Source organism: Halichoeres trimaculatus, unplaced genomic scaffold (genome assembly GCF_033239565.1).
Source record: "Halichoeres trimaculatus isolate MK-OKI-2021-1 unplaced genomic scaffold, fHalTri1.1 fHalTri1_scaffold_24, whole genome shotgun sequence".
NCBI lineage: Eukaryota > Metazoa > Chordata > Actinopteri > Labriformes > Labridae > Halichoeres > Halichoeres trimaculatus.
The window spans coordinates 9667021-9682183 of record NW_027437202.1 but is presented as its reverse complement, the minus strand read 5'-3'; the positions used below and the strand labels follow the sequence as shown (position 1 = coordinate 9682183).

Below are 15163 nucleotides of genomic sequence, written 5' to 3'. Positions count from 1 at the left end.
GCGGCAGTGACATCACACTCCTGAGGTCAGCAGAGGTCGTGGAGGAGAGAACGACTCTGAGCTGCTCCACAGCCGAGCGCCGAGACGATGACTCAGAGCGACCTCCTTTCCTCAGGAGGAGCGCCTTGAAGCTCTCACTCCTGGACGACCTCTGACCTCGGGGCGCTGCAGGCTGCGCCTGGTGAGGCCGTGCCGGGTGAGGCTGCGCCGGGTGAGGCAGGGGGACAGTGGGAGACGCCACAGGGGAGGAAGAGGAGGAGGAGCTGAGACGTCCATCATCACCTGAACTCCTCCGTCCCAGCATCTTCCTCTTAGACCTGAAACAAACAGACAGAGGAGTCAGACTAGGTCTACAACCAGCACCCTGAGTCTGGACCAGAGGGACGGGACCAGGTCCTCTACGTGGTGCCTTCAGGGACGGAGCAGGGACGGGAAACTAGCAGCACAAACAAACACTCTGAGAGACAGAGTCCAAAGATCAGGTCTGAGACTTTAAACCAGGATTCACTAAAAACTGGAGACTAAACTATGAAGGAGGAGGAGGAGAAACTCAGGAAGGTCAGCCAGGACCAGGACCAGGACCAGGACCAGGACCAGGACCAGGAAACTCTAAAGTCTGCTTTACCTGCAGGCTTCCTGTGAGGACTTCAGGCTGTGCCCTCCCACACCGAGCTGCTCCACAGGAGGAGAGACCAGACAGCAGAGTGTGTGAGCAGAGTGTGTGTGTGAGGAGTGTGTGTGTGAGGAGTGTGTGAGCTGCTACCTGTGGATGACGGCGAACAGATCCTCTGTGGTCCGGGGTCGAGCAGAGACCAGCATCTGATCAGCTGAGACTCTGAGGAGGAGACCTGAAAGAGAGCACACAGAGGAGTCACTTCCTGTTCTTCACAGGCCTAAAGGTCAAAGGTCAAAGGTCAAAGGTCAAAGGTCAAAGGGTCATGGTCCTGTTGACTCCAACTCACCGTCCTCCTCCCCTTCTCTGGGCCTCCCCCTCGTCTCCTCCTCCTCTGGCTCCTGGATGAGCAGTTCAGGAAGCTGCAGCTCCCCCTGCAGGCTGTCGGGGGACAGTGCACCTGTAAGGGAGAACCTGTAGGAGGAGTCGGAGACGCTGCAGACCTGACCCGTCTGTCTCCTCCTGTCCCCTCCAGCGTCCTGCTCGTCTCCAGAGGAAGATGATGAAGAGGAGGAGGAGGAGGAGGAGGATGAAGAGGGGGAGGGCTCCGTTGTCGACATGATGAGCAGCTGTCTCCTCCTCCTCCTCTTCCTCCTCTTGTCTTTCTGTCTGGGGGATGATGACATCATCGTGGTCTTCATCCCCCTCCCGTCTTCCTCATCGAACAGGGACCTGGTCTTTCTCTGCTGGACTCTGGTCCTGGTGTTGGCTGCATGTTGGGAGTTAGCAGGTCCAGTCTGAGACCCGCTCCAGGTCTCTGAGGGTCCCCGGGTCTGCATGATGTCCCCTGAGGCTCTGCAGGTCTTGGATGGTTCCCCTGTAGAGACCGGTCTGGCTGTTTTAGGGTGACTCAGGGACATGACGGGTGTGTGAGCTGAGGGTGTGTGAGCTGAGGGTGTGTGAGCTGAGGGTGTGTGAGCTGAGGGTGTGTGAGCTGAGGGTGTGTGAGCTGAGGGTGTGTGAGCTGAGGGTGTGTGAGCTGAGGGTGAGGATGAACTCTGACCCGGCTGAGGGGGGGTAACCATGGTGACAGAGGGACGCTGTGATTGGTGGTTGGGCCCAGCAGAGAGCACTCTGATTGGTTCACCTGCTCCTCTCCTGGTCTCAGGAGACGCCATCAGACTGAGGAGGCACAGGTCCGGCTTCTTTGGGAGCGCCGGTTTCTCGGGGGAGCGGGGCTTCTTGGGACTTCCTGGCTGAAGGATCCTGTGTTTGAGTCCTGGATCAGACAGGGTCCAGTATGCGGGGACTGTCTGCCAGACTCCGTCCTGTCTGTCCTCAGGCTCCTGAGGGTCCACCTGTGGAGACATCCTGACCCAGGGACCGTCAGGACTGGACTCAGGGCTGGTGGACTCTGAGCGGTGGCGCCCCCTGTGAGGGGTTTCTGGACTAGCCGTGGAGCTCCTCTGGTTAGCTTGGCTCTGACTGTTAGCGTGCAGCCAGTCCTGGTTTGGCGTGGCGTCCCGACCCGTCAGGTCGTAGTACTCGGGGTCTGGTTTGAGTCCCGCAGGCGGAGCGTCTGTGTCGGCTTCCTGTGGAGGATCACCGCTCCTCAGGGGAAGGACGCCATCATGTGACTCACTTAGCTTAGCTTGAGTGATAGCCTGGCTAGCATTAGCAGAGTTAGCCTCAGCTGATGCAGTGTTGGTAACCATGGTAACGGCCGGCAGCTCTTCCTGGTTCCTGACTGAGCGAAGCTTCACGCCCTGCAGCGCCTGAGCCGTGACCAGCGGGGAGGGCGGCGTGCACGCTCCGTGGCGGTTTGTCGACTTACTGAGCACGGGCGAGGACGGGGGGGACGCCACGGACAGGGGGGGAGGGGGAGGAGGAGGCTGGGGGGTGGAGCTTAACGACCTGGCCGACTGCCTGACAGCATAGGAGTACGGAGGAGGAGGTGGTCGTGGAGAAGGCTGAGGAAGAGGAGGCGCAGTGAGGAGGGATGGAGGTGGAAGAGGAGGTGGTGGAGGAGGTGGAGGTGGAGGAACAGGTGAAGCAGGAGCAGGAGAGAGCTTCATGAAAACAGGAGGAGACAGCTTAGGAAGGGGAGGTGGAGGTGGAGGTGGAGGAGGAGGAGGAGGAGGAGGTGTGTTCTGATTGGGGGAAAAGAAGAAGGGATGCAGGGGGGAGGAGAACTCTGGGAGAGGAGGAGGTGGAGGAGGAGCAGCTGTAGCAGGGAGGTGAGGATGCTTTGCAGAGGAGTCAGAGGAGGTGCAGGAGGAGAGTGAGGAGGTGGAGGAGGAGGAGAGGGAGGAGAAGAGGGAGGATTTCCTCTCAGGCACAGGAGGTTTGGGTCGTCCTTCTCCCTGAGCCTCCCCCCGGGGCAGGGAGGACAGGGGGGAGGAGGAGGAGAGGGGGGAGGAGGAGGACAGGGGTACGGAGGTGAAGGGGGAGGTGGGAGTATGGGAGAAGGCTGTGAGGGGAGAGGAGGGGGAGACGGGGGAGGAGACAGGAGTACCAGGAGTGGGGGTGTTGGACTGGGAGGAGTAGCCGCTGGAGGGCGAAGCGAGGCGCTGCAGCTGGGCCACAGGGGGCGCTGCTGGGCTCAGGGTCAGCGTGAGGGCTCCCTCCTCTGAGCCCCTGGGGGGGAGGTCCTGGGCCTGGGGGAGGTCCTGGGTCTGGGGGAGGCAGGGACTCTGTGGACCCTGCTCAGGGGGCTCAGCAGGGGGCGCCGTGTGGCGGTCTGGGGCCAGCGGCTCAAAGGTGGAGACCGTCCCACAGATGAGGCTGCTCTGCCGTCTCCTGGCGGCGCTCCGGGGCACCCAGGGGTCCGGGAAGGACTGAGGAGAAGTGGGCGGAGCCTGCCTGGTGTGCTGCTCCAGGCGGGGGCTGCAGGAGGAGCGGGGAGGTTTGCTGCGACCCGGGCGGCGCCTCAGAGAGTCAGAGCGCAGCGGAGGAGCAGGAGGGCGCTTGGACTTTCGGAGGGAGATGCTGCGGGTGGAGCTGCGGGAGTGCATGGAGGAGGTGCTGGTCCTCCTTCTGTCTGAGCTCAGGGAGGGGGAGGAGGTCAGCCTCTCTGAGCTCACAGAGAGACCCGGGGAGAGCCGAGGGTCCCCGCTCCAACCAGAACCAGGTCTCATCTCTGGGGGGACCGCGGTCCACTCGGCCCCGCTGCCCCCGCTCAGGACGCTGCCGCTGGAGGACAGATCCGGATCGGTCCAGACCTCCCCCCCACACGAGCCTCCCTCAGTACCATCCAGGGTCTGGTAGCTGAACGAGGAGGAGACGCACTGGGAGGAGGAGGCTGACCCGGGGCGAGGTGTCTGGAGCGCCTCCCTCTGAGGACATTCGGACCGGACCGTGTGCTTCGGGGAGCCAGGGAGCGAGGAGAGAGGAAAGGAGGAGGAGGAGGAGGAGGAAGGAGACTGGGGGATGAGTCTGGCTGTGGGGTCGTAGCCCAGCAGGAGGTCGCTGGGGAGACCCTGCAGGTCCTGGGAGGAGAAACACAGAGGGTCAGAGAGGGTCTGGGTCTGACCCAGCACAGGTTCTGGTTCTGTCACACGCACCGTGCTGCGAGACGAGGAGGCGCTGAGCGTCCTGTAGGAGGCGCTGCTGCAGCTGCTCTGGGAGTTCAGAGAGGAGCTCGTCGACAGGCGTGGGAGGCTGTGGAAGTCTGAGGAGGAGCAGCAGGAGATGCTGGGGTCCTGGCGTAGAATGGTGGGTGGGGAGGAGGTGAGGGAGGCCATGAGGCTGGACATCCCGTCTCCTCGAGGAGCTCGGATCCTCCTCGCCAACGACTGGGCCTTCCTCTGCCTCAGCTCCCAGCTCGCCTCCTCCTCTGAGCCCCTCTGTCTGTGAGCAGAGGAGCAGGAGGAGGAGGAGGAGGAGGTGACAGGGCGACCCACCGTGGAGAACTGACCCGGGAGAACCACCGAGTCCGGGGAGCCTGAGGGGAGGAGAAGAGGAGGTGCTGAAAAACCCACAAGGTGATGGAGCTCTGTAAGGGGTGAGGAGGTTCAGACCCAGAGACCCAGACCCAGAGACCCAGACCCCCAGACCCACAGACCCATAGACCCACAGACCCAGACCCAGACCCACAGACCCAGACCCAGAGATCCACAGACTCACAGACCCAGACCCACAGACTGACAGAACTGATCCATGTGATGATGTCATCGTTACCTTTCCTGCGTCCGGCTCCTTCAGGGACCCCGGTGATGGTCTTCCTCCGGCTCAGGTTTCTGGTCCTGGTCGCTGAGTCGCTGTTTCCAGCTGTTTTTCTGAAGCTCGCTTGACGGTCGAAACTCTCTCCTGAGGAGGAGCAAACACAGCTCAGTCTGAGTGTGAGAGACTCACCTGGAGACTCACCTGGAGACTCACCTGGAGACTCACCTGGAGACTCACTTGGAGACTCACCTGGAGACTCACCTGGAGACTCACCTGGAGACTCACCTGGAGACTCACCTGGAGACTCACCTGTGGGGGGGGATTCTGTCTCACCTGTGACGTTGATGGGGACGATGTCAGCTCCCACCGCCTCCGCCTGCGCTCTCATCTTCTCCTCTGGCGTAGGAAGCCGACAGGTGGGCTCCATCTCAGCCGCCAGCTCGTAGTCCGGGGCGGAGACGTCCCAGGAGGAGGGACCGTGGACCGGGTTCAGGATCAGAGGGGTCATAGGTCGCAGGTTGTTCACGGGGAATCTTTCTTCTTCATCTGAGAAAACTGAGGACTGAGAACAAGACCCTGGGATTAGAGATGCTCCATCGCTGATCCACCTGAGAGCAGCAGGACAGGGGGATCAGGTCTAGTCTACGCTGGTCTACGCTGGTCTACTCTGGTCTACTCTGGACTAGACTAGTCCTGGTTTTACCTTTCTCCTCCAAACTGAACACTTGAAACAAACTGCAAAGCAAGACTGAGAGAGCAAGTCCATGAATCTGGACCTCTGAGAGCAGGAGGAGACAGGAGGAGACAGGAGGAGACAGGAGGAGACAGGAGGAGACAGGAGGAGACAGGAGAGAAAGATGATGAAGGATGAAGAGAACATGAGATGATGAGCGTTGAGACAAACATGGATGAAAATGAAACTTAACAGCGAGCTGAAGACTCCACACATGATCCACTCTGTGTGTGTGTGTGTGTGTGTGTGAGAGAGAGAGAGAGAGAGAGAGAGAGAGAGAGAGAGAGAGAGAGAGAGAGAGAGAGACCAACCATCTTCCTGCTTTTGTCCTTCCAGCGTCTGCGGAGGCTGCTGCCCTCTGATTGGTCCAGACCAGAAGAGGATGGACTTGGTGGGTGGGGCTGACAGCTGCTGGGTCGACCATGCTGAGTCAGTCCATGACATGCTAAACACACACACACACACACACACACACACACACACACACACACACACACACACACACACACACACACACACACACACACACACACACACACAAACACACACACACACACACACGCACACGCACACGCACACACAGGAGAAAATTTGAACAATAACTGATGACGTCAGGATTATCCTCTGTGTAAATTAACATGTTCAGCTGACATTCATCAATACATCAGATATAAAGGTGTGTGATCTCTAAGGTGTGTGTTCTCTAAGGTGTGTGATCTCTAAGGTGTGTGTATTCTGAGTCCACATTCTGCAGCTGCAGTCTGGATCCATACATTAAACACTGCAGGAGGTCCTTTGTCTGTGAAATGGGGCGGGGGGCGACATGTAGCACTGCAGCGGCTGTGATGCAGTCTGCAGTCTGTGTGAGGTGTGTGTGAGTGTGTGTGTGTGTGTGTGTGTGTGTGTGTGCTGCAGACAGACCCCTGCAGCAGTCTGCCCTCTCAGCGTTCAATAAGAGCCAAAATCACCAAAATAAGAGCTCTAATGAATCAATGAAACGCTGATTAATGCAGCAGCAGAGGCTACACACACACACACACTCACACACTCACACACACACACTCTGTCCCTGAGAGGTTTAACTTCCTGATACATCCTGAGATATGAAACACGGCTCCCTCTGTCTGACGCTGCTCTAACGTCAGAACCATGAGGGCGAGGATCTGCAGACGGCGGTCTCAGGGAGCCTCATGGCGTGGAGACTGATTCACTCGGGGACTACTTTCAGCGGTGGATTTATCAACCACAGCTTCCTGTGATGTGTGACCTCTGACCTTGCAGATCGTCGGCGCTGCCCGATCGTCTCTTTCCAGGGATGAAAACCAGACTCTGCTGGGGCTCCTGGGAGGAGTAGTGGACGGACCACTTCCTGTCTCCATCTCCTGCTGCAGACAGAGAGACAGAGAGGTTTCAGTGGATTCACACACACACACTCACACACACACACACACACACACACACACACACACACACTGAGGAGGTGGGGACAGGCTGGGGGGGCAGTGATGATAAGTGTTGCAGCTCTCAGCACTCCTCAAGGTCACCTCCTCCTGAGCCTGAGGGCTTTTATTGTGAAGGAGCAGCAGACTGTGGACAGAATCCTCATCCAGCGACACACCGAGGGTCTGAGGCTTCAGGGGGACTTCGAAGCTCCTCACTGTCTCTGACATTTAGCGCCATCCTGTGGACAAGGTGCATATTGCAACCACCTGAGAACAGCTCCCCTCTTTCCCTCCTTCAGGCTTAAAGCAGAACCTGCATGAGCTGTGCAGGTTTGTCCATTCAGGGCTACCGTACAGATCCTTCTCTAAGAACAGCTCAGACGCAGCTGCTGCAGGAGTCAGCTCCACAAACAGAAACAGGAAGCAGGAAGCAGAACTCAGAGCAGAACGGCGCTGAGCAGAGTTTAAACTAGGAGAAAACTTCTACAGGCGGGTCAGAACCACAGACCCAAACCTGGATTCTGAGCTCACCCAGACCTCAACGGTCCACATGTCCGTGAGGTCCAAGCAGGACCAGGGTCTCTGAGGGACTCGGGTCCTGAGTCCCTGTCTGAGCAGCCTGTGGTGCCATGGTTACCTGAACTCACACACACCTGGATCCAGAAGGTGCTGAAGCTTAAACCTGAACTGAGACAGCCAATCAGAGAGCTGCATTAATGAGGTCAGCACGCTCTCTCTACAAACACAGAGTGATGCTCGCTCACCCATCCCCACAAACATGGAGGTAGAAACTATGAAACACACACACACACACACACACACACACACACACTCACACTCACATACACACACTCACCTCGGCTCCTGCTCAGGTATTTGAGGACGGATTTAATCGCCGCTCCGATCAGAACCATGACGACAGAACACACACACACTCACACAGAACACACACTCTCACACACAGAGGCAGAGCGCGAAGGGGCTGCAGCAGACGCAGCAGCAGCAGCAGGAATGCAGCTCAACTCGCTGCGACGCTGCTCTCCTCCCGACTCCCTCTCTCCTCTTCTACACTCTCATCTCAATCGCCCCTCTCTTCCTTACTCTCGCTCTCCCACACACACACACACACACACACACACACACACACACACACACACACACACACACACCGCCATGCTGGCAGGAAGCCAGCACATGTGTGTGTCCTTCATGATGAAGGTAACCCCCAAATACTGCATAAAACACACACTTAAACACACACACACTTTTAATTATTTTTTTCCATCTCCCTTCATTGTGCTTGTGTGTGGTGTGTGTGTGGTGTGTGTGTGTGTGTGTGTGGTGGTCTCTGAGGATCCTGACAGGAACCTGGGACACCTCAGGACCCTGATGTGACTGAGTCCACACCTTGATACGAGCTCTCTGATTGGTCCTCAGCAGGAGGAAGATGATGGTCTGAGGTGACCTTCATCACACTTTGGGACAGATCCAGTTTGTAAGTGTGCCAAAGATCTGGGCCAGTGGAGCAGATAATTACCCTGACGGTCTGACGGTCTGACGGTCTGACGGTCTGTCGTCACCTCCCTCCTTCATTAACTTCATTAATTAGACGCTAAGTAGGCCACGCTACCATCATGTCACTGAGACTACACTGAACTGGAACACGCTAAAGTCACAGAGACTGACGTCCAATCAGAGCAGAGTCTGATCCCTGAGTGTCTCAGAGCAGCGCCTCAGGACGACACCGTGCAACATCAGGACTACAAAGACCACATCCTTAAGTGGGCCACTCAGAGGTCCACATGAAGCCAACAGGTGGCCCTGGAAGCTAACAGGTAGCCCTGGAAGCTAACAGGTAGCCCTGGAGGCTAACAGATAGCCCTGGAAGCTAACAGGTAGCCCTGGAAGCTAACAGGTAGCCCTGGAAGCTAACAGGTAGCCCTGGGAGCTAACAGGTAGCCCTGGAAGCTAACAGGTAGCCCTGGAAGCTAACAGGTAGCCCTGGAAGCTAACAGGTAGCAGCTGCTGCTTGGTAAAGCCAGTACATCTGTTATTAGAGGAGTAAGCTGTGGAGCAGCAGCTAATCCCTGCTCACACACACACACACACACACACACACACACACACACACACACACACACACACACACACACACACACACACACACACACACACACACACACACACACACACACTCTCAGGAGATTACACACACAGGGGAGTTAATTAAGGCAGCAGAGGATTGTGGGTGTTTCTGTTGTCTGTGTTTTCAGGGTGTTGGGTTTTTAATGGGGCAGGGATCTGTAGAGATCTGAAAGGGGGACCAACAGGACCAGCCCGGGTTCATCTGAGACCAAACAGGTGGATCCAGGACATCCAACAGCATCCAGGACCAAAGGGGGTCAAGGAAGACCAGCAGGACCATTTAATAGCTTAGACCTGGACCCAGAGGGACAGAGACAGACTCAAGTCCACTACCCAGAACTCGTAGCAGTACCTGGACCCAGGAGGGGTGTGGTCTGTGTTGCCTCCCGCCTGGAGCTCCTCCCTCTGTGGACCCTGAGGTGGAAAAGGCCGGTCTTGCGCCTCCTGCTGGGCTTGTAGCGGTACTGCGGTGGGATCTCAGGCTCCTTGAAGGGGGTGGGGCCCCGGAGCAGCAGGTGGGGCAGGGTGTAGCCGGGGCGCGGTTCTGGGGTGAGGGGACCTGAACTTGTGCGGTACCTCTGGTGGAGAACGGGGCAGACGGGGCGCTGCAGAGGCGGCGGCGAGGGGAGGGGCTTTCCATGAGCTTCAGGAGCCAGGAAGAGTTTCCCATGAGCCTCTGGGGCCAGAGCCGGGTGGACGTGTGGGCGTGGTGGGAGGTGCTGGCGAAGGTACCACGGGCTGTGTCCTGGATGCTGCAGGTGAGGGGGGAGGGACTTCCTGTCAAAGGTGGGCGTCCCCGGCCTCCCTGTGGCGCTCGCACTCAGGATGGCGTCATGGTGCTGGTGGATTTTGGCGCTGAGGAGGCGCCGGCGCAGGCTGCCTTCTGTCTTGGGCTGAAGGGCGGCCATCTTGCGTGGCAGAAGCTCGTCCAGGTCTTCATCAGGACATGTGTTCCAGCAGCGTGATGTCACACCAGGCCCCGCCCCCTCGCCACCCAGACACTCCACGTATGAAATCATGGCGTTTTGATGGTTCTGCTGCTCGGTGTCTGGCTCCGCCCCTCAGGACAGATCAGGAACCATGACATAAAGTCTCTCTTCTTTTATTGTGAAGGTCTCAAAGCCTTTCATCATAAAAGTCCAATCAGTCAAATCGCCTTCACAATAAAAGTCCAGCCGCCAATGCCCTTCACAATAAAGCAGAAAACAGGAAGCTTCTGTCACGTTCACAGGAAGTTTATCGTTTCAATACAACACAATCAATAAATTCACTGATACTCAAAAAGCTTCAGTCAAAGGAAATCTACAAAAACAACGTTTTTCAGAATAAAAGCCTCCAAAGTGACTTGATCTGACTCCCTCAGAGAGAAACAGGAAGGGTCAGAGGTAGAGTCCCGAGAGATTCTTCTTCTCTACCAGAAAATCAGCTCAGACGTGTCCCACAGTGGAGCGTCCCTCACAGCTCCTTCAAAATAAAACCACACGGAGAAAACTCAACGTTTCTCAGATCCAGAGACGAGACCAAGCCGACCATCAAGTCCAAAACACAGTTCTTCTTCTTCCTCCTCTCAGCGCTGAGTGTGAGTGTCTGTCCCTCCGTCTCTAATCGTCTAACGAGGATTATCCAGGTCTGCAGATGGCCTGGGAGAGACAGGTATTTACCTCAACGCACCACATGTTGCTTGATTCTGCACGGCCGTGTCAAACGGGTTAATTCTAGATTTGGATCAGAGAATGAGGCGGCAGCAGGTGGCGGTGACCGTTTTCCTCCCCGTCCTGTGGGTCATACCTGAAACAGAGCGAGGGACGGTTTGTGACGGGGACGGATCAGAGACAGAGCTGCAGGCTGGGACCCTGACAGGGGACAGACCTGCACCGCAGCGCTCCAGAGACAGGACACACACTCCACAGAGCGCGCTCCATGATCAGTTTGTGTTTGTGCGTCTCTCAGGTCGAGCTCAGACTCTGACGCTTTGTTAATCCACTCTGTCCACACCAGCAGCCTCTGAAACAGCTGTGTTTAGGAGGCAGGATGGATGTTTCAGCCTGCCTCAACAGGTCAGCAGGAGATTACAGGCTCTCACACACACACACACACACACACACACGTGTAAAACACAGGAATGCCTCCCGACACCAAACTTCCTCTCCCTCCTCAAACTCTGACACTGAGAACAGCTCGTGGAGAGCGGCTCGTCTCTGCAGGTTACAGTGATCATCAGCTATTAGTCGTTTCCATGGAAACAGTCGCTGACAGGAAGTGCTGCAGCAGCTGGAAACCTGACACACACATTTCTCTGTCTGCTCAAAACACAGCTGCAGCGCACTGCGAACACACACTAAAGAAACAGAGATCACGCTCTGTGTGTGTGTGTGTGTGTGTGTGTGTGTGTGTGTGTGTGTGTGTGTGTGTTAAGAGACAAAACCACCTATTCATGTGTTCTTTTCCTCTCTCACCTTTTAAGCAGAGCATGTTGTCCTCACTCGCCCAGCGTCCCTGTGTGTGTGTGTGTGTGTGTGTGTGTGTGAAAGTGAGTCTCAGCTCACAAAGACTAAAAACATGAGCTCAAACACAGACTCCCCCTCCTCTCTCTCTCCGTCGCTCTTCCATAATAACCCCCCCCCCCTGTTTAAACCAATCATCACTCACCCTGGACTTCCTGTCCCCCATCATGCCCTGATACCAGTGCTTGAGAACCTTAAAGCGGACAGGTAGGATCAGAGATATCTGCTGACTCACTGATGTCTTCCTGTGGTCAGCATCAAAGCTTGTTGCTAGGCAACCAACCAAGCAACCATCTCCTTCAGGAGCCAATGAGAGGACAGCAGGACAGATGAGGCATCACACACTCACCTGGCTGAGTGATGACGTCAGCTACAAGGGGCCCATGGGAGATGTAGTCCTTTCCTGTTTACTCGAGGTGTTTGCTTCTCCACCAGGAATAGCTTCATTAATCACCTTATGGTCTAGACTGCGCACGCACACACAGACACACAGACACACACAAACACACACTCACTCACAGAGGTAGAGGGAGATAGGAAGCCATGAGTTAGTCAGCATATGTTTAACAAACATGTCTATGATAAACCGGAAGTGGATGTGGTTCATTGGTTTACATTCACAGTTACAGCATAAACTCTGCACCATGTGTTCAGTTGTTCGTGTCTACTGTTGCAGGTTATCTTTTTGTTTTGGTGTCTTCAGTCAGTCTCTGTCGGGCTGTAGGGCTCAGTTTAGTTTTCCTGTGATAAACTGTTTCGTTAAAAACTGCTGCTCGTTTGTTTGTTATATCAGACAGAGGATCTGCAGGGGTCTTTGCACCGTTTCTCCCCCACTGCATGGCAGCGTGTCAGTGCGCATGCGCAGCTGCTTTATTCATCCCGTGCTGGAGTGAGATGGCACAGCACTCAACGTTTCTGTCGTGGAAATATTCACATTACTTCGAGTATGTGGGCAAAAGGAACAAGAACAACATCACGGTGAGATGTAAGCTGTGCCCGGAGGACAAGAACTTATCGACTGCTCGGAACTCGACCTCAAATCTGAAGAAACATCTGCAGGCGAGGCACAGCGCCACGAAGCTGCTGGCCAGGCCCGCGGAGGAGGAGGAGGAGCAGGAGCAGGAGGACAGAGATGCCCCACCTGGAGATCCAGCTCCGACACAGCCACGGAAAGCTGCTCCCAGCCTGACTAAGAGGGACTCTCAGAGGGAACCGAAGGAGCTCACAGCCGGCTCCGTGGACGACAAGAAGCTACACATATCCACGGTACAGATCCGATCTTTACGGCGGTTCATAAAACCGGAACAGGAAACCACTGTTTCTCTCTGTGGGGGTCAACTTCACTCTGAAAGTTACTGAAATAAAACAACTTCATTTTCTTTTTATTGATTAATCACTTTATTTTAACAATCACGGGCTGTAAACTACTAAAACAAACATCCTCTCGCCTACAGCGGAATGACCGAGATCTCGCGATAACTGAGGGAGAAAAATCTCATTGATGTGATTGGTCTATCGAGACGAGCTGAAGTGAAACGATTGGTCAGACTCGATGTAAACACGGAAGCTCGTCGGTGGTGTCTGAACCAGAGGAGTTAATGAGGAATTAAAAGAGATAATTAGAGTTTAGTTTATTAACAGCTGTGATTAAACAACCGAGAGGATAAAAACGAGGAGAGGAGAGACTGAAGGAGAGGAAGGAAGGTGATCCAAGGTGGAGAGGATGCGTTTAAACTGAAACCAGACTTATTACCCCTTTATTATCACTGTTATTATTATTATCATTATTATTATTGATTACCTTTAGATTAGGTCAGTGAATATTTCTGTTCATGTTTCTTTTTTACTCAGCTAAGCTAACAGTTAGCATTTTAACTAAATCATTTCCTTTAATCATCCTCAGCACCTGGAAATGTTATATTTCATCTCAGTTCATGTGTAAATTACATTTTAAACCACAGATATAAAAGTGAACGTATGAACCACACCTTCACAGCCTCTGTTCATCACTGATTTTAAACATGACTCTGTTCCAGGTTGAAGCCCAGATGTCAGTCTACATACACACCCGTGGTGAAGCAGGTGGAGGTGTGGCGGCTCACCTCCAGTGCCCCCTCTGTGGTCACTTTTCTAAAAGCCACGCCCACCAGTTGACCCACATGGCGGCCTCTCACCCCGCCTCCCTGGACAACGTGTCTGTGGGTCGCCTCGGCAACATCCTGATGTACCAGAGCACCGCCCGGCTGTTCCACTGCTCCGACTGTTTCTTCACCAGCAAAGACTTCAACAAGCTGTACCAGCACCTCCTCACCACACACTGCATGGACGAAAAGGAGGCGGGAGGGGGCGAGGAGGGAGATGAGGGAGAGGGGAGAGGTGAGGAGGATAGGGGTGAAAAGGTGGAGGTGAAGGTGGAAGAGGAGCTGGAGGCAGTGGAGGAGAAGGAGGGAGAGAAAGAAGCTGCTAAACCAACGACGAGCAGCGAAGCTGAGGAGGGAGGACAGCATGAAGACCCCGCCCCCCAGCAGGAGGCGGAGTCAGTGAAAGCAGAGGTGGAGGGGAATGAGAGTGTGCTGGTGTTTGATGGTGCTGGGTACCGCTGCCTCATCTGCAACTGGAGGAGCGCCAAGAAAGGTCCTGGCATCAACCACGTGGTGCGGAAACATGACATCCCCAGAGCGTACGCCAACCAGTCCCTTCGCCTGCACGGAGACGCCATCGTCAGGCAGGCGCAGGGCGGCGGGGCGGAGGAGGAGGAGAGCGTGATAGGGCTGAGCGGGGAGATGCTGAAGGAGGAGCTGGAGGTGACGGCGAAGGTGGTCCGCTTCATCTCAAACCGCTTCGTGTGTCTGGTCTGTGGCTGGAAGACCAAGCTGAAAGGTAAAACCTCACTTCCTCTGTGTCTGTGTCAGCTCGCCGCACAGTCTGAGTCACCCGCTCCGTGTGTGTCCCGCAGGTTTCGCCATCAGCCACGTGGAGCGCAGCCATGACGTGGAGCGCAACTACCACTGCAAAGACTGCAAGCGCTCCTTCTTCCTGCCCAGCCGGCTGCAGCAGCACGTCAACTCCGCCCACCGGCCCGGACGCTACGCCTGCCCCTTCTGCTGCTTCAGGTCGCACTTCCTGGGAGGCTTCAGGAGACACTGCAGCCGCTGCAACGCCCGAGAGGAGGGGGAGGAGGAGGGGGCAGGAGGAGCAGGGGAGGGGGAAGAGGAGGGGATTGTGGAAGAGGAGGTGGAGAAGATGAAGGAGACGCGGAAGAGGAGGAGAGTAGTGAGGGTGATAAAGGAGGAGGAGGACGATGAGGAGGAGGAGGATGACTGAAGGGAGAGGAGCTGCTCTGATGCTCGGTGGTGTTTCCTCACCTGAGTGAATGTTTTAGTCTGAACTGAGTAAAATACCTGAAATCTGCCTCTGTTTTAATAAACCCAATCATGTGACCTGTTTTTAATAAACCCAATCATGTGACCTGTTTTTAATAAACTCAATCATGTGACCTGTTTTTAATAAACTCAATCATGTGACCTGTTTTTAATAAACTCAATCATGTGACCTGTTTTTA

General features: G+C 55.4%; 2 protein-coding genes across 2 annotated transcripts in view; one reads left to right on the top strand and one right to left on the bottom strand.

Annotated features, from left to right (window-relative positions):
• Positions 1 to 5955, bottom strand: part of LOC141786246 (uncharacterized) — a 6502-nt gene extending 547 nt beyond the window's left edge. The window contains exons 1-7 of the mRNA XM_074665000.1: positions 5822 to 5955; positions 5111 to 5339; positions 4793 to 4921; positions 4177 to 4556; positions 963 to 4101; positions 764 to 848; positions 1 to 317 (exon numbers count right to left, since the gene is read on the bottom strand). The exon at positions 1 to 317 is cut by the window's left edge and continues 547 nt beyond it. Of these exons, the coding sequence (XP_074521101.1) occupies positions 1 to 317; positions 764 to 848; positions 963 to 4101; positions 4177 to 4556; positions 4793 to 4921; positions 5111 to 5339; positions 5822 to 5824 (4282 nt within the window). The 5' untranslated portion in view covers positions 5825 to 5955. The remainder of the gene's footprint in view (positions 318 to 763; positions 849 to 962; positions 4102 to 4176; positions 4557 to 4792; positions 4922 to 5110; positions 5340 to 5821) is intronic.
• Positions 5956 to 12438: 6483 nt separating this feature from the next.
• Positions 12439 to 14925, top strand: LOC141786249 (uncharacterized). Its single transcript, XM_074665005.1, has 3 exons — positions 12439 to 12867; positions 13638 to 14481; positions 14558 to 14925. Exons 1-3 carry the CDS (start codon positions 12439 to 12441, stop codon positions 14923 to 14925), a joined length of 1641 nt encoding a protein of 546 aa, XP_074521106.1.
• Positions 14926 to 15163: the final 238 nt, after the last annotated feature.

Excerpts from the sequence above, each read along its gene's own strand:
- LOC141786249 (XM_074665005.1), top strand. The coding sequence starts at position 12,439 with ATGGCAGCGTGTCAGTGCGCATGCGCAGCTGCTTTATTCATCCCGTGC. Across the intron at positions 12,868-13,637 it reads AGAAGCTACACATATCCACG|GTTGAAGCCCAGATGTCAGT; the intron begins GTACAGATCCGA and ends ACTCTGTTCCAG. Across the intron at positions 14,482-14,557 it reads CTGGAAGACCAAGCTGAAAG|GTTTCGCCATCAGCCACGTG; the intron begins GTAAAACCTCAC and ends TGTGTCCCGCAG.